Below are 23,457 nucleotides of genomic sequence, written 5' to 3'. Positions count from 1 at the left end.
GTTCAAGCCCCATGACACACACACACACACACACACACACACACACACACACACACACACACACGCAAGCAAGCAAGCAAGCACACACACGCACGCACGCACGCACGCACGCACGCACGCACACAAAAGTCATGCTGGGCACAAGGGCACTTATCTTTAATCACTAGTACTTGGGAGATTGAGGCAGGATGTAGAGTCTAGGAATATGAGACCAGTTTAAGCAACACTGGAGAAAAATTCCTTTCCCCTTTCCCTAAGGAAGAAGGAAAAGGCCTGGGGGAATGGAATGCAGAAGTGCCACTAGCACACCTGGGGCACTGGATTCCATCTTAATATATTATTTGGGAGGGGAGGGAAGTAAATACTAAGGCCAATAGTGTAAAATAACAACCTAGATTAGCATCAGAGCTAACTGGAGTTAAAATGTGTGAACACATTACCTCACTCTAGGACTAGATTAAAATGCTCAAATTATCCAAAAATTAAGTATCCTATAGCATTCTTTGCCCCAATTCCGTTGCTGACAAAATAATTTTCAACTCACCATTTAAAAAAGGAAGGCAAACTAGACCTGGGAGAGCTGTAACACTTTATTTTCATGCGCACAGCAATGCCCGTAACAAAGGCACTCATCCATAGGAGGAATAAGACCTCCAGCTCTAAAAAGACCCAATTTAAGGGAAACAAAGATGGCAGTAAAACACTATTAACCAAGGGAGTACTCAGGAAAGGAACCAATCACTACCTTCTTGGTGTTAAGACTGTCAGAACATAGGTTTGAAATATTGCCACCAAGTATGGAAATACACTGTAAGTTGAAAGTTAATTACACCAAGAGGGAAAAGCTCTGCACTAGGGACCCAAAGGAATAGAAGATTTGAGATTTCAGTAGGCTACTCACCACGGTTACTAACTCCTAAATACCATTCTTGACAAGGAAGTTTAGATCTTAAACCAAGAAAAGATAACACCTTCCAATTAAGGTGACAATCTACATCCACCCACCCACACTGCCTTCCAGGCACAAAAACCTAACTAATCAAAGCTCTGAAGTAATAACCAACTAAGTGTTCACCAAATGCATGGTAGTCCCCAAATCAATGTTAAGACTTGTCTTTATTACCTCAAATCACAATGCCTCTTCCTCACACTCTTGAAATCTGGATTTCCAACCCCTCTCCCTCAGAACAGATATAATGCAAAATTAACTAGACTCTAACCTTTTAAAGACTAGCTACCTCTACTGAAAAGTGTGGGGGGGAGGAATTTTAATTTTAAAGTGTTGTCTTAACTAGTTATTCATTTATTAAATGAGGCACAATGGAGATATTGTGTAGAGGCAATAAATTCAGTGAACCCACTGCAGTGTGCTCTACTGACAAAAAAAAGACAGTAATAGTTGAAAATCTTCAGTGAAGGGAAGCTAGGTATAAAGGGAGAAGCATAAAAGCCTTACAGGCTCCAAATAAAAACCAACTGATTGCTTCTCCAGGCGATCTAGTTAGCCTAAAGTTTCAAACCCAAGCGTTCTCCAAATGAAATCCATCACCTATCGTTCACCAGCAGCCAGCCAACAGTTCTACCTCACCCCAACCCATCCTGCTTTACTTATCCAACTGCAAATAGCCTTGTGTTCATCAATTCTCTACCCACAGTGGTTCACCTTGAAACTCTGTATTATCAAGGCTTCTGATGGCCTCCACTGCATCCTCAGCCCGCTCCATGTGGACAAAAGCGTAATCTTTCACGATGTCACATTCGATGACTGGACCATACTCCTCAAACTTGGCCCGAAGCTCCTTGTTGGTACAAGTGGGACTGATGTTGCCCACGTGTAACTTGGTTGAAGCTTTGCTTTTATTCTTGCTGGCTTCCACATTGATGTTCACCCCATGAAGCTTGTAGTGGTGCAGGTTTCGGATGGCATCCTCGGCCGCTGTCCTGTCCTCTATGTGCACAAAGCCATAATTCTTAATGATGTCACATTCCAGCACCTTCCCATACTGCTCGAAGAGTGAGCGGATCTCCTGCTCTGTAGCCTCGCGGGGCAGGTTTCCAATGAACAATTTTACCATCTCGACACAGCCTGAGAAAGAAAAAACAAGATTTTTAACACAAGATCTCAGGCCCACGAGATGGCTAAAAAGAAAAAAGAACATTCCTTCCATCTTTCGGTCTAGCACACAGATCCAAGCTATTTTCTTTCACACACAGATCCACACAATAAGCCCCAAAGGGAAATAGGAGATAAGGAAGACCATAGGAGGGCCAAAGAGTAAGAGGTTTGTAACTGGGCTGACCTTAGTAGACAAAGGGAGCTTTGTTTTTGTGGTGGTGGGGATGACACCCAGGGCGGTGAACAGACTAGGCAAGTGCTCTGCCACCAAGCACCATTCCTTATCCCTAGACAAAGGGGGACACATTCAAAAAGAAACGTGATTGAGTTGTAAACATTAATGAAGAGATGAGGATACTGTGGTATTTTGTCTACTATAAGGACAATCAGAAATCACCAACTATGTCTCCCTCTCTTCCACCGTTTCCAGCATAGGCCTGTGGGAAGAGCGGGAGTGGGAGCGCCTCTCTCGGGGTACGGTCCTACAAACTACCGAATGGAGAAACGCCTGGCCGCAGAAGAGGGCTTCCGAGTCCTGAACCAGGAAACTACCTCCTAAGGCCTGAGAAATTCTGAGGGCGTGGCGGGAACTAAGCAAGGGCTTCCCGGGAGGAAACGTGGAAGCAAGCCGAGCGCGGAGGGGTAAAGGCGCGGTGGGGGAGAAGCCCGAACTCTCCGGGGCGGGGGAAGCGGGGGAAGCGGGGGAAGGGGGGGAGGGGAGGGCTTCTACGGGCTTACCGCGCGTCGCCGAGGACCGAGGCCAGCTCTCGGTGGCGGGTGCGCAGGCCGACCCCACTAGGACACCCCCGACGCCCAAGGAAGTGTTAAGGTTTCAGAGCAAAAGACAAACAGGAGGACTCTGAGTCTCTCACCGCACGGAAATCCGCAGGGCCTCCTCCTCGCGGCGCAGGCGGCTCTGACAAAACGCTAAAATGGCGGCGGCCGTGGCAGTAACTCTGGGTGGAAAGGGGAGAACCTACCGCCGGATTGGCCGTCCAGTAAAGTAAAAGGCGGGCATTCCCGGAGGTCCTCTTCCTGATTGCTTAACAGGAACGCCAGTTACCTGAGGCCGGGAAGAGGTGGAAACGTCAGTATCTAGGAGCTTTTAGGTGAAAGCCAATGAGCAGCAACCTAGCGAAGCCGCAGCCCCTGATTGGACAACGGGTCAGCGTGTGGGAGGACCTACAAACGTGGGCTCCGCCACGGCGTGGCCCGCCCCCAGGCGGAGCAAGCGAGGGCCCAGCGTCTGCCTGGCTGCGGCTTCTCGGTGCCAACTTTTCTAAGCTTCCAGATTTCGCCAGTTCCACGTGCCCACACTGACGGTATCCCGTGCTCCACTGTATCCGCTACCACGGATCTCCCCCAAGTGCCAGCCCCGTCACCTCCCCGAGAACCCGGATGCTGAGGACAATACCTAGAGGCAGACGCTAGGTCACAAAGTAGCGACGCCCCAAACCCGTCTTCGGCCAGCTACTCGCGCGGTAGCCCTCAAAGTCCCACCGGCACCGCCACATGAAAGCCACTCGCAAGTGGTCAGCAGGTCCAGCTGACCACGGTGTTAAGGACTGGAAGAGGCGGCACTACCCAGGAGGCAGGGAGGTAAGTCACCCTTGAAATCGGCCTCCCAGAATCCAAGAAATCCTGTGGACCACGAAGACTGAAAACAGACCCCACCACCTCCATCACACACACACACACCCCGCCCTGAGAAAAAACGGGAGCAGCAACATTTTTTCGTTTTATTTTATTGGGCGCCATCAACCAGAGCTGTAGGTTTAAAACCCCCTAGAACAGACCTCAGAAGGAAAGAGCTTTGTCACAATTGGCTCTAAGCAAATACAATCCAAACAACATTCTTCACAGGGTCCAGCTCCTGCGTCACATTCCTTCTCACCCTGTGGGCTGCTTCATATAACCCATATTCACTGAGCAACTTTACTTAACCATGCTTTGCAAAGCAGCTGTTGAAAGGGGAGTTAAGAGGGGGAAATGAGTGCAGGCCCTGGATGGAAGAACTAAAAACACGAACAAAAGAAAAAAACAGGCTAAAAGCAGTGGAGTGTTTTTGAGGACAGGGATCATCAGAAATGGAAATGACACAAGAACATCTATCACCCAAAGCCACAAAAGAAAAGGACGGGAGTAAAGAAAAAGGTAGAAGTCAGGATACTGGCAAAGTATGGTTGGTTTTAAAACAACCTGATAAAAGATTCCAACAGTAGAAAACTGGTCAAAAACTTACTCTAAAATAGAAAAAGGTAAAGTCCTAAAAAAGTTAAATAGGACATTTAAGGATGTGCTATCTTGATCCATTTCATTGTGTATTCTGATGCACCAGAGACTACGTGAAAAGCAATTGTGTTAATTTGCTGCCCAAGCCCTTTGCAAGGCAAGCCAACTTTAGGAAAATAACTCAAATCTGTGCCACAAACTATGATAAAACACTCATTTCCTTTCAGTTTGAGCTTCCAATTTTTCTTTTTTGTCCCATCATCCCTGGAGATAAAACTTTCTTCTAAAATACCTACAGCCCAAAGGGGAGGGGCTGGGAATTTAAATCTTCTCAGGGTCACAATTCATGCCAGCATGCAGCTCCATCTCCCAGAATCTCAACTTGCCTTCTGAAAGCCCATTAAATCCAGTGTGGGGAAGAGGGGAGTGGTTAATATATTTGTGTGTCACTGTACAGACATCCAAATGAATCACATAAAATCATCCCCATGCTTTGTGAGTATGCCATCCTGGGGCTTGAACTCAGGGATTAGGTGCTGTCTCTGAGCTTTTTTGCTCAAGGCTAGCACTCTACCACTTGAGCCACAGCTCTAATCCTGAACTTTGGTGGTTAATTGGAGATAAGAGGACTGATTTTTTTTTTTTTTTTTTGGGTCCGGTTGTGGGGCCTGAACTCTGGGCCTGGGCACTGTCCCTCAGCTCTTCAGCTCAAGGCTAGCGCTCTACCACTTGAGTCACAGCGCCACTTCCGGCTTTTTTTCTTTTTGCTTATATGGTACTGAGGAATCGAACCCAGGGCCTCAGGCTTGCAAGGCAAGCGCTCTACCACTGAGCCACCTTCCCAGCCCCAAGAGGACTGATTTTTAACTGCAATCCTCAGATCTCAGCCTCCTGAGTAGGATTACAGGTGTCTGCCTATTTCCCTAGCTTTTAAAACTCCATTACAGTTGGGGGGGGGGGGCGAACTCTATGCAGTCTTTTTTTTTTTTGGTCTGTTGTGGGGCTTGAACTCTGGGTCTGGGCGCTGTCCCTCAGGTCTTCAGCTCAAGGCTAGCGCTCTACCACTTGAGCCACAGCGCCACTTCTGGCTTTCTCTGTTTATGTGGTGATGAGGAATCAAACCCAGGGCCTCATGCATGCAAGGCAAGCACCTTACCATTGAGCCACCTCCCCAGCCCGCAATCTAATTCTTGATGGAATCTCCCCATCTGTCTAAATGAATGCATGAGATAGCTAGCTTTTGTGTTTTGGCGGGCAGGAGGTGCGCCATCCTGGGGCTTAAACATAGGGACTAGGCACCGTCCTTGAGACTTTTTGCTCAAGGATAGCACTCTACCATGGAAGCCATAGCACTAATTCAATATTTTGGTTGCTAATTGGAGATAAGTCTCACGGACTTTCCTACAGAGCTGGCTTTGAACTGTGATCCTCATCTCAGCCTCTTATGTAGCTAGGATTACAGCTGAGAACCACCAGTACCCAGCTAAGTTTCTTGGTAACCAAAATGAGGAACTAACTGGATTCTCAATATCAGTTTTAAAACTTGAACACAGGACTAGAGTAGTAGATCACTTGCCTAGAATGTATGAGGCCCCAAACTCAATACCTTGCACTGCAGGAATAAAAAACCTGGACACTTTATCAGTACTGCAAGCATGTACTTTAGCCCTATCACCTAGAATAACTTTCAAGTGAGCCAGTCTTAAGCTTTTGAGCACCACTTTGATAAATACAGTGAAATGAAGCTTTAGGTAGTGTGGAGTTAAGTGTGTTTATAATGATGTTCACCAACTGTATGCTCAAAGAACTTAATGTTTGCCCCTTAAGAAAAATATAATGCAAATCCTTTATTTACACATCACCTATCACCCAGAGAAGGACACTGAAAGGAATGTTTATAAAGAACCCCTTCTGGGAAATGGAGGTGTGAATCAAACTAGCTTTGAGAAAAAAAAGCCAAGTGCAAGGCCTTGAGTTCAAGCCTCAGTACAAAAAAATAATAAACTTCTCTGCCTGTCTGGGCTGGAGGTGTAGCTCAGTGACAAAGTACTCCTGTGTTTTAATCCCTAGCACAGGAAGAGAAAGGACAAATGTATAAATGTCATCAGAAACGTAGATGCCATCTTGATTTCTTTTTATTTTTAAGATTTTAAGTAGGGGTAAAAGGTGGGGATTATCACAATGTAACCCAGGCTGGAGTGGTTCTTCCACCTCAACCTTTGAAGTGATGGAACAGATACAGGCATCTGCCAGGACCCAACCACTTTAGGGACTAATTTGCTAACTAGCAGGCTACCCAGCTCCAAAGACGTACAGTGACTTATCCAATATCATCCAAAAAGCTTCTTTTTTTTTTTTTGGTCAGTCGTGGGGCTTGAACTCTGGGCCTGGGCGCTGTCCCTGAGCTCTTCAGCTCAAAGTGAGCACTCTCACTTAAGCCACAGCAACACTTCCAGTTTTCTGTAGTTAACTGAAGAGTTTCATGGACTTTCCTTCACAGGGCTGGCTTTGAACTGTGATCCTCAGATATAGCCTCCTGAGTAGCTAGGATTACAGGTGTCAGCCACCAGCGCCAAGCTAAGCTGACGTTTTATAAACACCCCAAATAAATATTCTGGCTGCAAATCTTCAGCAAAGGGCAGTGTTATGCACCTAATTGAGAGATGAGGGAGCTTATGGGGCAAATCCAAGCTAGGGGTAAATACTAGTATCAGTGGAAACTACTTGGACATGAGTAATCTATAAACTAATAATTGTTTCACATTCTTAAGAATGAATATACAGGAGCTGAGAATGTGGCTTACTAGAAGTGTTTGCCTAGCATGCATGAAGCCTGGGTTCAATTCCTCAGTACCACATAAACAGAAAAAGAAGTGTCACTGTAGTTCAAGTGGTAGAGTGCTAGCCTTGAGCAAAAGCTCAGGGACAGTGCCCAGGCCCTGAGTTCAAGCCCCAGGACTGACAAAAAAATACATGTATACATAATTTATACTTTAAATAAATACCTCTAGCTTACTCTAGAAATTAGTTACAATTCTGACAAGGGCTCAAATTAAAAGTATTCTCTAGGGGTGATCAAATGGAGTGAAGTAGGCCAACCAAGTAAGTATCCCAGGCCTTCAATCTTCTTTAGTTCCTTCTTTTCCATACCCACAGAATGTGTTCCCAGGAAACAGGGTAGTGTTGCCAGAGACTATAGAGAGGTGGCTAAAAGCAATGTGGTCTTACAGCCTAATTCACTTATGTGCCACTCAATGCAAAAAGAGTTTACTGCCTTCACTGGGACTCAATGCTATACTCACACCTACAAAGGTCTCTGCTGTGTTTTTCCACACCACCCGTCTCCCCTAAATATTGTTAACTCCTCAGTTTTATAAGATGGCTAGCATTCAGTGAAGCAACCATAAGCTTTGCACTTGTCACATGTTCCCATTTGACTCTTCCCTACACTAGCACAGTCTACAAGCAAAGCCCTGAGTGGTTCAACCACTGTTAGCCATATATGATCTTTTCTTCTTGGCAGTGATGGGGATTAAATCCACATGCAATTGATCTCAAGAGTTACCTAGGTAGATTAAAGCCTCAATTTCTCCACTTTTAACAGATTTTATAGATATCTAAGGCATTTGGGTTACTATAAGTAAATACTGAAAAAACACTTTTTTAAAACAGTACTTGACACTACAATAAATCTTCAATGACCTAACCCAGGCAGAGGTTCCTAGCATTTCCAATAACACAGCTAAGAAACAGAGCCAGGATTCAAACTCAAGATAACAGTAATTGGTCATTTTTTCAAATCCAATCCCATTGTCTTAACTACTGGTCTGACATACTGTCTCCTTCTTAACCTACCACTTCCTAGCACTGCTTACTAACTATAACAAGTTTACTGAGGCAAGTCCCACCTTACAAACTGGAAGCTCAGCCCTAAGGATTAGGCATCTGAGCACTGCATTACAAGTACTATAGTTTATAGTTTCAAATAGAGGTACACCTCAAACCTACTTTAAGAATCCTTTTCTGGGGGCTGGGAGGATGGCTCAGTGGTAGAGTGCTTGCCTTGAATGCACAATGGCCTGGGTTCAATTCCTTAGTACCACATAAGCAGAAAAAGGTGGAAGTGGTGCTGTGGTTCAAGTGATAGAGTGCTAGCCTTGAGCTGAAGAGCTGAGGACAGAACCCAGACCCAGAGTTCAAGCCCGAGCCCCTACATAAGGGGGAGGGATATGAATCTTTTTCTGAATTCTGGAATACTGTTTTGTTTTTTGGGGGGAAGGCTTGAACTCAGGCTAGGCACTCCTGCTTGGCCTTTTTGGCTCAGCTCAACATTGCTGCTATCTCGAGATAACAGAATCTCATGGACTGGCTTTGAACCTCAACCCTCAGATTTTTGATCTCTTTAGTTAGGATTATAGGCATAAACCACCAACACTGGGGCTGAGAAGATAGCTCAGTGGTAGAGCGCTTGCCTTGCATGCATGAGGCCCTGGGTTCGATTCCTCAGTACCACATAAGCAAAAAGAAAAAAGCCGGAAGTGGTGCTTTGGCTCAAGTGTTAAAGCGCTAGCCTTGAGCTGAAGAGCTGAGGGACAGCGCCCAGGCCCAGAGTTCAGGCCCCACGACCGGACCCCCAAAAAAAATTAAAAAATAAAAAATAAACCACCAACACCCTGCTCTGTTCTAGACTCTTGTTTTGTTGTATGGTTTTTTTGGTGCTGGTCTTGGGGCTTGAACTCAGAGCTTGGGCATTGTTCCATGAGCTTTTTCTCTACCACTTGACCCACAGCTCCATTTCTAGCCTTTTGCTAGTTAATTGGAGATGGATGACTTTTCTAACCCTTGCTGGCTTCAAACCAGGATCCTCAGATCTCAGTCTCCTGAGCACTTAGGATTACAGGAATGAGCAAATGGCACCTGGCTCTTGACTATAACTTTTTAACTCACCTTTTTTTTTTTGGTCAGTCGTGGGGCTTGAATTCTGGGCCTAGGCACCATCCCTGAGTCTTCAGCTCAAGGCAAGTGCTCTACCACTTGAGCCACAGCACCACTTGGGTTTCCTGGTGGTTTATTGGAGATAAGAATCTCATAGCTGGGCACCTGTGGCTCACCCCTATAATCCTAACTACTCAGGAGGCTGAGATCTGAGGATCACAGTTCAAAACCAGCCTAGGCAGGAAAGTCCATAAGACTCCTTATCTCCAATAAACCACTAGAAAACCAGAAGTGGTGCTGTGGCTCAAGCGGTAGAGCGCTGGCCTTGAGCTGAAGAGCACAGAGACAGCGCCCAGGCCCAAGTTCAAGACCCACGACCGATCCCAAAGAAAAAGAAAAAGAAAAAAAAAAGAATTTCACAGACTTTCCTGCCCAGGCTGGCTGTGAAACGCAATCCACAGATCTCAGCCTCCAGAGTAGCTAGGATTATAGGCATGAGCCACCAGCACCCGGCTCTTTTTTAAGGATAGCTATAGAATTTAGATAAATAAAGCACTAACATATGCTGTCTGTCCTTAGCTTCTCTCTTACCCAAAGTCCTATTACATATGCAGCGTGGCAGTCCGTAAATCTAGTAAGTCTATTTTCTTTCTCACTTCATCTATCTGTGACAACAACCCATAACAAGGCATAACAGAACAAAATGCCTGGTAATCAAAAGACTGTGCATGGACTTTGGTACACCTTAACTAGACATTTATAAAGTAGAAAGGTAGCATACCTGTAAATTCTGGTCCTCAATGATTGTCCCATTATCTGCATTGCAAGAGATGGGGTTCCAGGTCTACCCCACAGAATTTAAAACAAGATCCAAAGCTCAGAAGAAAGCAAGATGACAAGGCTGGAAGTCTCAATGTGGTCTTATTCCAGGAATAAACCAATAAAAACCTCTCCAGTGAATGGACTGCCAGGTGTAGGTGTTGACAGGTGTAAAACTTGAGTGATCTGAAGTACTGAGAACTCATTCCACCCCCCACCCAAATACATTGTCTGTCCTCCCATTCACTAAAGCAGCTTTGCCCAGTTAAAGGATCTTGAAAATCCCAGTCTACAAAAAAGCAAAGTATGAGTGGATCATAGGATTAACACAGCTAGCATAATTTAAACTAAAAAAAGACACTTAAAAACAATCTACAAAGAAAGGAAAAGTGACAAATGATTTATCTCTAGCTTTTTCTAGCCTGGAGAAGCCTGAGGATTGAGGTAGCAATGCCATCAAGACACAAAGATGATAGTTACTAGTAACCAAATAAGCCAGGGTCACCCTGAAGAGTTTGGGGCTACAATAAAGAACACTTGCTCCAAGAGTTCATTAAGCTGTTTTTAGCATGAACCATGGAACTGGGACAGTGGCAGAATCCTCATGGGAAAGGAAAATGACAGAAAGTCACACTGACAAAGAAATGTTGCAGATAGAGACCATGACCACAGCCCTATAATCAACCCTCAATTTTCTGGGATAATAAAGCTTAGCTTGTTAGCTTAGTCCTCAAATCAATCTACCATCATACAGAAAGTTAACAAGAAACATCACTCTTCTTCCCATTCTTCTCTAGTCCTGCAAAGAAATGAAAAGGAACCGCAAAGCATCTTGAAGGCAAGGCAGTGAGCAGAAAAAGCAGAGCAATGGCCCCAGTACTCCCTGAGATTACCCCATTTAGCATCCACAAATAAGAACTCATGGTTGGAAGGCCATGCTTTTAAATGAGGGGCAGAGGGAGGAGGAAGGGCATCGGGTCAAACTACTCTGTCATGGGTTAAGTTCTCAGGACACCAATAAAGACAGACAACCCACCTGGACTCTTGACTGAAATGCCCACACATCCCCTAAGTCACCTTGTCTCAAAACAGTCTCTAAGACACTCTCCCTAAGCAGCATCAATAGATTTTCCTGTTATCACTCTACTCAACCAGTCTTTCCCCATCAAGTCCAAACCTTCATGTTATCCTTGGCAGGAACTGCCCTAGTTCTTGCCATATCATCACTCTCCCCAGCTCTAGAATATATATACAGAATTACTTCCTCACCCATTGCCAGAATTTCTACATGATTATGTTTGCACTCCACCCTTTTCCCATAGTCTTTCATGATACCTTTGAATACAAACCCAGCCAAGAAAACATCTGAAAATCATACAGATGGGGATAGGGAAAGGAATCTCAGGTGCTGTATGGCAGAACACAGGAAGGACGCTCCATGGTGAAGTTCAGAGTAGGCGAAGTACCAGGACTAAGGCCAGAATGCCCCATACCCAATTCAACTTTTCTTTGTCCTTCCCTTCTCCAACCGCAGGGCAGTATCAGTGACATCACCCGTACCCCAATATGGCTCCCTTCAGGGTCCCGGCCCCAGAACTCATGTGAACCCACTTTCTGAAAGACCTACTAGCATACACACAAGTAACAGTCCACTCCCCATTCTTCAGAAAAGTCAAACCCAGCCAGAACCTCCTTGCTGGAGCACTGGGTTTTTTCCTAAACTGGGGAAAAGTGAGGGAAAACAGTCAAACATAAGCAAAAGAAAACAGGTAATATTTACTGCATTTTGGTGTGATCAATTCGAGGCTCAGAAAGTCCAACCATTCATTTGGTCTGGACTCTACAATCCTAAAGATGGCATGCTGACAGCCCACCAATGGAGCTACACCCCACTGGACAGCAAGCAGGGAAATCATTCTAATTCCCACATCCAGACCCCTTTCCACACCGACCCTGGGTTCTCAGGCCCGCTTCCTTTTTAAGCTGTCATGTCTTCCTGGATGTCAAACTGGCTCATCTGACACTGAGTGCAATCAAGACAATGACAACCAGGTTTCCAAACTGCAAATCGCCCCAAGTTTTATTTGTAGTCCATACAAAAGAGAAAAAAAAATTAAGGTTTTCTAACACCACCTACTTGGGGAGATGGGGAATTGGGACTGTATCACACACCACAAGCTAGAACATCAGTGGTGAGCAGGAATTTGGACACATGCCAACTGACTGTCCCAATAGAATCTCAGTCTCCAACAGTCTACAGAGGGGCACAGGAGCAGTCAAGGTCCCCAGGACTGCTGGCACAGCTTGGCGCATAGGAAATGGTTGAATTAACCCACTCTTGGCCTCCCTCATATCTGAAAGAAAAAGGCGCCGCCAACCTCAGCTGCAGGTTGCTTCCCCATCCAGACGACCTTAAATACCGCGCATAAAAATAAAAGGGAGCCAGGAAAAAATAAAAACATATGAGACAGACTCCCATTCCGGGGAGATGGGATGCAGGGTAGAGGGGAAACCGCAGGTCTATAGCCACTAGCAAGATGTGCTGCTGAGGCGAAGGAACAAAGTAGATTACTGCCAAATATGTAAAAGGATCATCTCCTGGGGAAGGTCCACGTAATAGAGGGAGGGGATAAAAAATTGCAACCAGGAGAGGTATGGGCCAGAGTGGTTAAAACCTGGGTCTGCACCCTACCTATCTCTCCTCTCCCTCCCTCCCTGTGGTGCCCCATCCCCAGGATGGCCCTACATGCGGCGCTGGTAGCCAGAGTGCATCTGAGCTGCCCGCAGGTAATCATTATAGGAGCCCGAATAGCGTGCGTAATCGGAATGGGCATCGGGCAGGCGACGGTAATCCAGCGAGGACTTTGTCGGCGAGCGGCGGAACGAAAGCTGCGACTCTGATAAACGGCGGTAATCAGAGAGCTCGGCTAAACGCCGGTCGGAACCATACCTAGTCGAGAGAAGAAGACAGTTGGTGAATGAGACAGTCGAGGGGAGGGCTCCAGGCATGGGGGAGATGCCAACCAATGGGGACAGGGAGGGTGTGATCAGATTGGTCTCCAACAGTTTTGTTTCCTTTGGTCAGAAGGCTCATCATCCTACCCAGGCCACAAAAATCAAGCCTGGATTCAAGTCACTGGGAAACCAAGTCCTCCACTGAAGCCCTCCCCTTCCAAACTGGCCATAGTACATTTTTGGCCTCCATTCCCAAACCACAAACTACCCCACCCTTGGGCCCTAACAGAAAGGCCTTGATTGTTTATCAACAGAACGGCGAACAAAAGCAAGGTCTCCAAATTCTCAGAGTGGACGCATCTCATGAACTTGCCTTCAGCCAGTGAGTTCCAAAAGGGACTATTCCTTCACACCCAGCCCACCAATGCCAGGACAACCAGATAAAAGGCTTATGGATCCTTCAGACAGTAGGAAAAGCCACGGGCCACAATCGTGCAAGAGTGACTCCAATGGCACTTGAGCTAGTCTAGACTGGTGATGCCTTTCTTGAAAGGGCTGACTAGCTTAGCTGGTACCACCCCAGGCTGAGCACTATGCTCCAACCTGCACCCTAGTGGCCAGGAAAGTTCACAGACACCAAACCCCTTGGCTTCTGGACATCCCACAGGAGTAAAAACCACCAAAGGAGGGGCCAATGGCGCCAGTTTCCCTCCCATGCCAACCTCAGCCCCTTGCCCTATGCCCCAGCTGGGGGCAAAGGCGGGGGGGCATACAGTACCTTTTCGACATGGCGACAGCCTTTTTGTAGGGATCGTCGTAGCTGGCCCGGGGTGGGGAGAGGCGGGTACGCTCATAGGGCGGCGGGGTGCTGTTGGCGTTGGCAACGGCCCCCTGGGACATGGACAGGTAGGCTGCAGACGGCTGACCTGCCCCATCGTAGGCACTGCCAGGCTGGCCACGGTAGGAGGCAGCAGCCTGGGGATGCTGCTGCGCAGCATAGGAAGCAGCCAGTGAGGCTGACGACTGAGTGCGGTAAGGAGCTGCCAAGGTGGCAGAAGGCTGGGCCCCATAGGCAGCTGCGGCGCCATAGGAGCCAGTGGCTGCAGCAGCCGACTGAGCTCCATAGGAGCCTGACAGGCCCATAGATGCTTGAGCCCCGTAACTATTCAGCTGGGTCTGAACCACCGGCTGGGCCCCATATGAGCCAGCCATTGGGGTAGTGGCTTGTGCAGCATAGGCAGCTGGCTGGCTGGCATAGGCTGCAGCTGTGGCTGGCTGTGCCACATAAGCAGCAGGCTGAGAAGAGTAGGAAGCAGCCTGCTGTGCAGCATATGGGGCAGACTGGGCATTGTACGAGGCCGAGGGCTGGGCATTGTAAGAAGCTGCCTGGGCTCCATAAGCTAGTGAGGAGGCTGCAGACTGGGCCCCGTAGGAGGCTGCCTGAGCCCCATAGGAGCCGAGGGAAGAAGCTGCTCCCTGGGTGTTGTAGGAGGAAGCAGCCGCACGAACCCCATAGGAAGAGGCAGCTTGGGCGCCATAAGAGGATGGCTGGTTACCATAGGAGGCAAGGGAGGAGCCCTGAGCCCCGTAGGAGTTGAGTGAAGAAGCTGCAGCCGCCTGCCCCCCATAGGAGGAAAGGGCAGAGGCAGAGGGCTGGGCTCCACCATACGGGCCAAGTGAGGAAGCTGCGGCAGACTGGGAGCTGGGGCTAGCCAGCTGGCCCCTGTATGGGGCCCCAAGGGAGACAGAGGGCTGAGCGCGGTAAGAGGCTGCCTGGGCTGTCATGGGCTGAGTCCGATAACCAACACCCAAAGAGGCAGAAGGCTGGGCCCTATAAGCAGCTCCCAGCGACACTGAGGGTTGGGCCCGGTAGGTGGCTGGCTGGGCGGTCAAAGGAGCCACATAAGAGGCTCGGGGAGGTGAACGGCGCAGGGGGCTGCGGTCGCGACCAAAGAAAGGTGGTGTGGGTTGACGGGCTTGCCCATCAAATCCACCCGTGCTGTTGCCAAAAGCCTGCTGGTAGTCGAAGGTGGCAGAGAAGCCACCAGTTCCAGGGAATGCCGTATCCCCAGCCCCTGGTTTCTTGGTCTTGTCCCCAGTCTGGACAGCCAGGCCAGGCCCCTTCTTCTGACCCTTGGTTGAGAGTTCCACGTTGATGCGCTTGCCCTTCACTTCTTTGCCGTTGAGCTGCGCGATGGCGGCTTTGGCATCTGCTTCCTTCTCCATGTGAACAAACGCGTAGTCTGATAAAGCAGCAGACAGAGGGTTAGCAATTAGGGGGGCAGGGCATGCTACCTGATGGGTCCCAAACTGGACACACAACAGCACCCAGCTGTTGCCAGCTACTTCCAGCCTCCAAACCCTCCTCTCCAGGAGTATGTTATAAAATGTAGCTCCCATAAAACAGAGCTACTGAAAATCCCAAACAGTCACCTTCAACTATGGCCTTTTCCCCATTCTTCCCTTTCCCCTACCACCTCATCCAACATCCTTGTGAGAGAAGAGCAAAGATGAACTGCAACACAGCATAAAAATCTTCTCAGCTCCTGTAAGCATAAACCAGCAGACCATATGCAGAAAGCATTCCTGAACCACTCAATTATTCAGTGTTCTGAACCCAAGCTCACCAAATAACTACTCATTTTGAGACTTAAAACACTAGAAATGATCACTCACATTCAAACATTGAAAATGACCACTCACTGGAAATGACCATTCACAATGATCCACCTCTCAGCCTAGGCAAGAGCCAGTCTACAGTGAGCAAATGAGTGGACAGTTCACCAAATTCCTCTTCCCCTTTTTCACATTACTTCCTTTTTTTTTTTTTTCTTTTTCCAAAGCACTTCCATGCACAGAACCTCTTTTGGACCTTATAATAAGGTCGCAGGACAAATGATCATCATCCTCACTCTACAGGATAGCAAACACACTTACGAGTTTTTATGCAGCTTTGCTCCAAAAATCACTACATTAATGTAGGAACCAGAGGGCCTATTCTACATCCCTTTGCTTCACCACTGAGAAGCCCATGTATAAAGCAAGACTGTGTAGTACAACTAAAACCTGTAAGTTTAGGTGAAATGCTAGATTCTATGTATATGTGGTGTCAACGAGGTACAGGAATGGAAAATAAGCCCTGTGTCTCAGGCCATATTACATCCTTCATCAACTCTTTACTCTTAAGCTTCTGTTCATTAAGCAAACTGTTTACAAACAAGACCTGGTTGCTCAGCTACAATTCAAGAAGCTGAACTGCAGTTAGCAAGCTAATTCATTCAAGACCTCAATGAGTGTGGGAGACCATCTTTGGGTGTCAAAGCTCTACCTAACTATTACTACATAGGAGAAAACTTTATGAACCAAAATGATATAAGCAAAATCTGAAGAACAATGATAGAAAGCTAGTAAGGCTTTGCATATAACCACATTTTGGACCTGTAGCTACTTTTAAGAAGGAATACAGGTGCCAAGATCCAAGCTCTCTGTTGTATAAGTTAAGAAATGAAAAGATGCCAGAAACTGGTGACTCATGTCTGTAATCCAAGCTACTTGAAGGCTGAGATCAGAGAATCAGCCTAAAGCCAACCATGACAAACAAATCTAAGAGATTCTCATCTCCAATAAATCAGAAGCGGAGGCATGGCTCAAATGGCAGACCATCAGTAGCCTCGGGGGAAAACGGCTAAACAAGTGCATAAGGCCTTTTATTCAGGCCCCAGTACGTGTGTGTCTTCCTGTGCGTGCATGCGTGCGCACACATACACACAAAAAAAATGAGGGTGGGGAGAGCAGAGAAGAAAAGCTACCTGAACAAAATTACTGAAGCCCTATCCCCCAAAATAAGAAAGTCTTTTAATGATCTCCAAACAAGTGTTCCATTTTTGGAATTTTTGCACTTTGGCGGTTCCTATATAACAGCTCTGAACTTAAGGACAATACCACCAACCTCATAGTAATAAACAACAAGCAAAAATAAAGAGTAGTGTGGCATAAAGGATCCTGGGCTACAAATCTTAAAAATCTAGATATAACTGATTTAAGATCTAGATATAACTGATACAAGATCTTAAGAAACTTACCATTTATTTCCCTACTGACAAGTCTATTCAGCCACTCTCAAAGTTAGTATGTTCAAGTGAGAAGACAAAGTCCTTTGAGAAGGCTACATAGCAATAGAATAAGGAATTGTGATGATTCTTCAGCCATACAAAATAAGGTTGAAGAATATTTTTATCTTTAATAAAACAGAATGCCATCTGTGTGCATAAACTTCAAAGCTGCAAGATGATACAAGAACAATGTAACTATCACAACTGCCAGTCTTCCAAACACGCCATTGTCAGAGCCTGATTATTTGCCAACTGTGAAAGCTAAGTGTTCCTTTCCACCTGACCATACATAGGCACTAGAATTGTCATATGATCTCCCATCTCCACTTTGGGTAGTTACCTAAAATAGTATCTCGTGGTCTAAGATGTCTTTAAAAGCTGAAGCTGAACAGACCCTTAGGAATGACAAAACTATCTGAAGTACGCAAAGGCACTTACCCACTCCAAATAAAAATGGAGAAAGATTTGCTGAGCTTGTAGGGCTCTCCAGACACTATGCTACATTCCTGATCATTCTGTCTACAACGTTCTAAGACCAGAATGAGCTTATAAAAACACCAAAGAAAAATTTTAACAGATTTATTAAAACAATTGGATAGCCAAATGCTCGTGGCTCACGCCTGTAATCCTAGCTACTCAGGAGACTAAGATCTGAGGATTGTGTTTCAAAGCTAGCCAGGATAGGACAGTCTGTGAGTCTTATCTCAAATAAACATCCAGAAAAGTAGAAGTGGCACTGTGGCTCAAGTGGCACAGTACTCACCTTGAGCTGAAGAGCTAAGGGATAGTGTCCAGGCCCAGAGCCCAGAGTTCAAGCCCCATGACCAACCCCCTGAACTCTGGGGGGCCTGAACTCTGGGCCTGGGCGCTGTCCCTCAGCTCTTCAGCTCAAGGCTAGCGCTCTACCACTTGAGCCACAGTGCCACTTCTTTATTCTTTTTTTTTTTGTCGGTCGTGGGGCTTGAACTCTGGGCCTGGGCGCTGTCCCTCAGCTCTTCAGCTCAAGGCAAGCGCTTTACCACTTGAGCCACAGCACCACTTCCGGTTTTCTGGTGGTTTATTGGAGATAGGAGTCTCACAGTCTCTCCTGCCCGGGCTGGCTTTGAACCGCGATCCTCAGATCTCAGCCTCCTGAGTAGCTAGGATTACAGGCGTGAGCCACCAGCGCCTGGCACAGTGCCACTTCTGGCTTTTTTCTTTTTGCTTATGTGTGCTGAGGAATTGAACCCAGGGCCTCATGCATGCAAGGCAAGCATTCTACCACTGAGCCACCTTCCCAGCCCCAGATTTTTTTTTTTTTTAAAGTCAAGAGACGAAGTGGTGCTAGGCTTGAAGGTATACAGGCAGCCTGCTTAATACCTGGGAGTCTGAAGCAGGAGGATGGAAGTTTGAGGCAAGCCTGGGTACACATCAAGACATCAAGGGAAAAAAAGTGATAAAATTTAAAAACTGACATTTCAGGATGAGGATGAGCATACACAAAGCCCTTGGCTCAACTCCAGCACTACTGGGGGGGAAAAAAATCAAGATTATAGATATAGGATTCAACTAACTGCCCAGATAAGCTATAAAAGTTCATAGGGAGCCAGGCACCAGTGGCTCACGCCTCTAATCCTAATTACTCAGAAGACTGAGATCTGGGCTGGGAAGGTGGCTCAGTGGTAGAGTGCTTGTCTTGCCTGCATGAGGCCCTGGGTTCGATTCCTCAGCACCACATAAGCAGAAAAGGCCGGAAGTGGCACTGTAACACTGTAACTCAAGTGGTAGAGGGCTATTCTTGAGCTGAAGAGGTGAGGGACAGCACCCAGGCCCAGAGTTCAGGCCCACGACTGACCAAAAAAAAAAAAAAAAAAAAAAAAAACCCTCTGTATGGTATTTCCACAATAGTAAAAACAAAAACAAAAAACTGAGATCTGAGGATCACGGTTCAAAGCCAGCCTGAGCAGGAAAGTCCATATCCAATTAACCACCAGAAAACTGGAAGAGGTGCTGTGACTCAAACGTTAGAGTCCGCACCTTAAGCTGAAGGGCTGAGGGAAGAGTTCAAGCCCTACAACAGACCAAAAAAAAAAAAAAAACTTGATGGGGAAAGCCATTGATATGCTCATAGTCATATTACATTTGGAAGTTTCTAACCTGACATTGGAAGTATGACAAAGATGTCCAGCTAATAATTCAATTCAATTTCATCACGTCTTAACTCAGCCTCATTACAGTGCAGCACCGAGCCCAAACTTATACTTATCAAAGATGCCCAGAAAACCAATTAGTTCTAAAACAATGAAGACCAGAGATCTGCAGAAGTGTGCAGGGACCCACTGGACCACAGAGCTAATTCAAGGAAACTTCTACAGGGATTCACTGCATTAAGATTAGCAAGTAATGCTTTGCAGAGACCTCCTAAGATCCATGGAACTCTAGAAAACAAGTTTTCCTACCCCAAGGCTAAAAATCTTTCATTTGAAACTATAGAGCTCTAAAGAATGGCTACCCACAAAGAAAGACAATATTTTCTTCTGGCTTTCAGACCTCCCTTGAAGTATGGAAGTCGTTCCTGAAGCGTGTCTTTGAACACCCAATAGGATGTAGTTACAGAGTGGCTATGGGGCTGGGAATGTGGCTTAGTGGTAGAGTGCTTGACTAGCATGCATGAAGCCCTGTGTTCAATTCCTTAACACCACATAAAAACATGACAGAAAAACATGACAGTGGTATTGTGCCTCAACTAGTAAGAGTGCTAGCTCGAGCAAAAGAAACTCAAGAGACAGTGCCCAAATCCTAAGTTCAAGCCCCAGGTCTGGCCAAAAAAAAAAAAAAAAAAAAAAAGAGTGGTTATGACTGTTGCTATGGAGAATCTTACTCTACAAATCATACATATGCTCCTGGAATATCCAAGCAACTATGTTCTTTTACCCCTATGAAATAAGAGAGCTAACTGTCTTGTGCTATACAATGCTTCTCAAAGACCTGATGGCCAATATTAGGAGACTCAAAAAAAGTATAAATACAAACTATTTATAGAACCAGAGTAAGTTTTTTTCACTTTGAGACCTCATTTTCTTTCAGCTCAAAGAGAAAGGCATCAGTGAAAGATGATGCTCAGCAGATACAATGATCAAAAGCCTTCCTTCCCCAGTCTCTTAAAATACATCAGGAAGTCTGTTACACATCAGCCTAAATAGGTTAGCATCCTCTCTTGAGTTAGTCAACATATTTCTACTAATAAATATTTGTTTACAAAAGGACAAAATACAAAAAAAACTTTCCCTCTCAGTCACAGCCAGTTGTTCTAAAAATCATGCTCAATTATCATGTACTTCGCCCCCCCAACTTCTATTTGATGTCAATCTCAAGCAAATTTAGGCAAATTTTTTGTTTTCTCTATCACCTGAGAGCAAACTTTTAACCATTTGAGTTCCATGGAGACTGTCCCAAGATACTAGATTGTAGCTTCCAATCTAGAAGCCACACTGCGTAAGACCCATAAAAGAAACTCAACACAAAATTCACATAGAGATTCATCCACCCCATCCATTGCTTGCCAAGTATCCAATCTGAAACCCTTCTAATTCTTTTGCTCTAAAAGCAAAAATCCATACAGCCTGCCTCAGAGCACCCAGCAGGAAAGCCTGATTCCGGATAGCCGTGGACTTGCATAACCTGAGTTGAGGAAAATAGAATGCAATATTAATGCAGAACAAACACTTGTTCCTAATAATGGACACTACAACCCTTTACACATAAAGAACAAGGAATGGCCCAAAAGATGTGCCTCTCTAGAACTATATGAACAAGCACCTCTGCACCCACATTTGTATCCTATCTTCAAATTTTCCCAGAGTATGAGCAAGAATGATGCCCTACACCAGGGGTATAGCACCACATAGATTGCTCTCCACTTGCATTTGTTTTGAAAACATGGGATATAGCAAAGTTTAATCTGATCTGGTTCCAGGAGGAATAGTGTCTAGGATATGCCATCAAAGATCTGAGTATGAGCTTAGGTTTAAGATACCCAGACCGACCAGGGGTTGGGGAAGGTGGCTCAGTGGTAGAGTGCTTGCCTTGCATGCATGAGAGGTCCTGGGCTCAATTCTTCAGCACCATATAAGCAAAAAAAAGCTGCAAGTGGTGCTGTGGCTCAAGTGGTAGATGCTACCCTTGACAGCTGAGGGACAGTGTCCAGGCGGAGTTCAGGCCCATGACGACCCTCCCCCCCCCAAAAAAAAGAACCCAGACCATGGGGGGGAAAAAAACAGACACATCAACTGGGTCCCAAAATTCAAGCCTAAATTATGGTGACACATTTACTCAAAGATAAGGCAATCTGCCTTGAGAATTTGACTAATGATGAGTTCTGAGCAAATGGTGTTTAGACTCCTAATCTAGAAGCCCCCAAAGTTTAAAAGGAAAAAAAAAAACCAACAACAACAAAAAATAAACCCACAAAGTTTAAAGAAAACCTCTCTTAGATTTCTTCCAAGGTCCCCCTAAGCCCAGAGTTGTGCTCTGCAAAGTCACCAAGCTTAGAAAAGACTGACACTGCCCTGGGACACCAGCTTGGCAAATAAATACTACCCACAGTGGGGGCCTTCATAAAACAAGCCTCCAGCAATACAAACACACACACACACACACAAAAAAGACTCAGGTTTCCAATTGATGGGGGGGGAAAAAAATCAAGCCCAAAGGGGGGGAAAAAATCCCAGAGTTAAGAGGGTTGGAAAACACAGAGCTGCCACGTCTAAACCCATCAAATATTGAACACCAAAGGAGTTTGGAAGGGGCCCCTCCTGCGCCCGTGAGCAAACCTATGCCAGACAGAAGTAAAAGATCCCAGCCCAAGAAACGTCCAAGGGCCCCGTTACCTTCCGCTTGGGAGTATTCATCGGGAGGGAACGCGAGGGAGGCTTTGGGGCGTCTGCCCACACCTTTTCCCTCTTCCCTTGCTCTGACCGACGTCTGGAGAGGAAGTGGGGAAGTGGCGAAATCTTCCCCGCTCCATGATCCGGCTCGTGCCCGTCACTTCCCAATTTCCGTTCGGTGCCAGGCCCAGGAAATCAGAAGAAGGCACGCCCCCGGTACACTCAAGTCTCTGGCGCGTCCCCGGCCCCGTGGCTCAGCTCTCAAGTGGCCGCCGCACCCACCCAGATCCGCCTTCTCCCACTTGAATGGTGCCTGGACCGCAGGGGAAGAGGGTGGCTCTCCCCAACGCGCCCCCCAGCACCTCTGGCACCGCTCCCGCGCACTTCCCCACCCTTCCCAACCGCGCAGTGACCGACCCTGGTTAAGGGGCGTGGCTAGCAGGCTGAGTGCCCCTCCCCAAGCGCGCCCCCGCCCCAGAGCGCGCCTCCGCGTTACCTTTCACCACGTCACACTCGATGACGCGTCCACGGCGCTCGAAAAGACTGCGCAATTCTTGGCTCGTACATGCAGCCGACACATTGCCCACGAAAATCTTCCAAGTGTTCAAGGGCCTTGGGCGCGACATCTCTACCACGAGTGCGCGCCCCGGCCGCAGCTCGTGGCCGTGCAAGGCCTCGATGGCGCGCAGCGCGCCTGCGTTCTCGCGCATGTGCACGAAGGCGAACTGTTTCATGACGGCGCAGCTCATAACCGTGCCGTAGGGCGCGAAGAGGGCAGCCAGCTCCTCGGGCGTTGTATCCGCTCCATCTACGTTACCTACGAATATCTTCATTTTGCCGCCGCAGCCGCCTTCCCGGAGGGCCGGGACCTCTCCTCCAGCGACAAACGAAACGACCTACCGACCGGCAGTCCTCCCCAGGAATGGCTGGCGACCGAGAACCCCGCCGCGCAGGCGCTCTGATATAGCCAATCGGAGCTTGGCTCCCGCGCGCGCAAGCAAACCAATCAGAGATGCTTAGAGAAGACACACTCAGGAACAGCCAATCCCAGAGGACCTGGAGCCCGCTCGTTAGCGGAGAGGGTGGGAGAGAGACGAGCGCGCGCGACCAACCGCCGCTGCCGGGGGAGGGGGGTGGTTGGCGTGGAGGAGCGCGCGCGGGCGGCGCCGGCGACCGAGGCCTAGTCTGCGGAGCGGCCTCTGGCCGGGGTGGGGCGGAGAATAGCCGGCCCCCAAGGAAAACTTTGTTCACCCGGAAGTCGGGACTCCTCCCCTCCTGGCAACCTGGGTTAAACCAGCCTTGTTTGGCAGCGCGAATGTCTGCCAAGTCCGGCCTCCCTGGAGAAACCTGCACAAACGCTCTCAGTCTGCAATTGGGAAACATTTCCCTTGCTACGAATTTATTCCCTGGGATCACTGAGGCC

The 23,457-nt window shown here is 47.2% G+C and overlaps 1 protein-coding gene across 4 annotated transcripts in view; it reads right to left on the bottom strand.

Moving 5' to 3' along the window:
• Positions 1-22,993, bottom strand: part of LOC138818738 (RNA-binding protein 14) — a 28,704-nt gene extending 5,711 nt beyond the window's left edge. The window contains exons 1-3 of one of the 4 annotated variants that reach the window (XM_070009815.1): positions 22,531-22,993; positions 13,836-15,300; positions 12,156-13,052 (exon numbers count right to left, since the gene is read on the bottom strand). In XM_070009815.1, the coding sequence (XP_069865916.1) occupies positions 12,845-13,052; positions 13,836-15,300; positions 22,531-22,867 (2,010 nt within the window). In that variant the 5' untranslated portion in view covers positions 22,868-22,993 and the 3' untranslated portion in view covers positions 12,156-12,844. Of the gene's footprint in view, positions 1-1,663; positions 2,087-2,988; positions 13,053-13,835; positions 15,301-22,037; positions 22,399-22,530 lie in introns of those variants that run through there. The other 3 variants (XM_070009816.1, XM_070009818.1, XM_070009817.1) reach the window with 3 other exon arrangements.
• Positions 22,994-23,457: the final 464 nt, after the last annotated feature.

Source organism: Dipodomys merriami, unplaced genomic scaffold, assembly GCF_024711535.1.
Source record: "Dipodomys merriami isolate MVZ:Mamm:240054 unplaced genomic scaffold, mDipMer1.0.p SCAF_78, whole genome shotgun sequence".
NCBI classification, from domain to species: domain Eukaryota; kingdom Metazoa; phylum Chordata; class Mammalia; order Rodentia; family Heteromyidae; genus Dipodomys; species Dipodomys merriami.
Note: the sequence above shows the minus strand (reverse complement) of the source record. Positions and strands in the feature narration are given on the sequence as shown.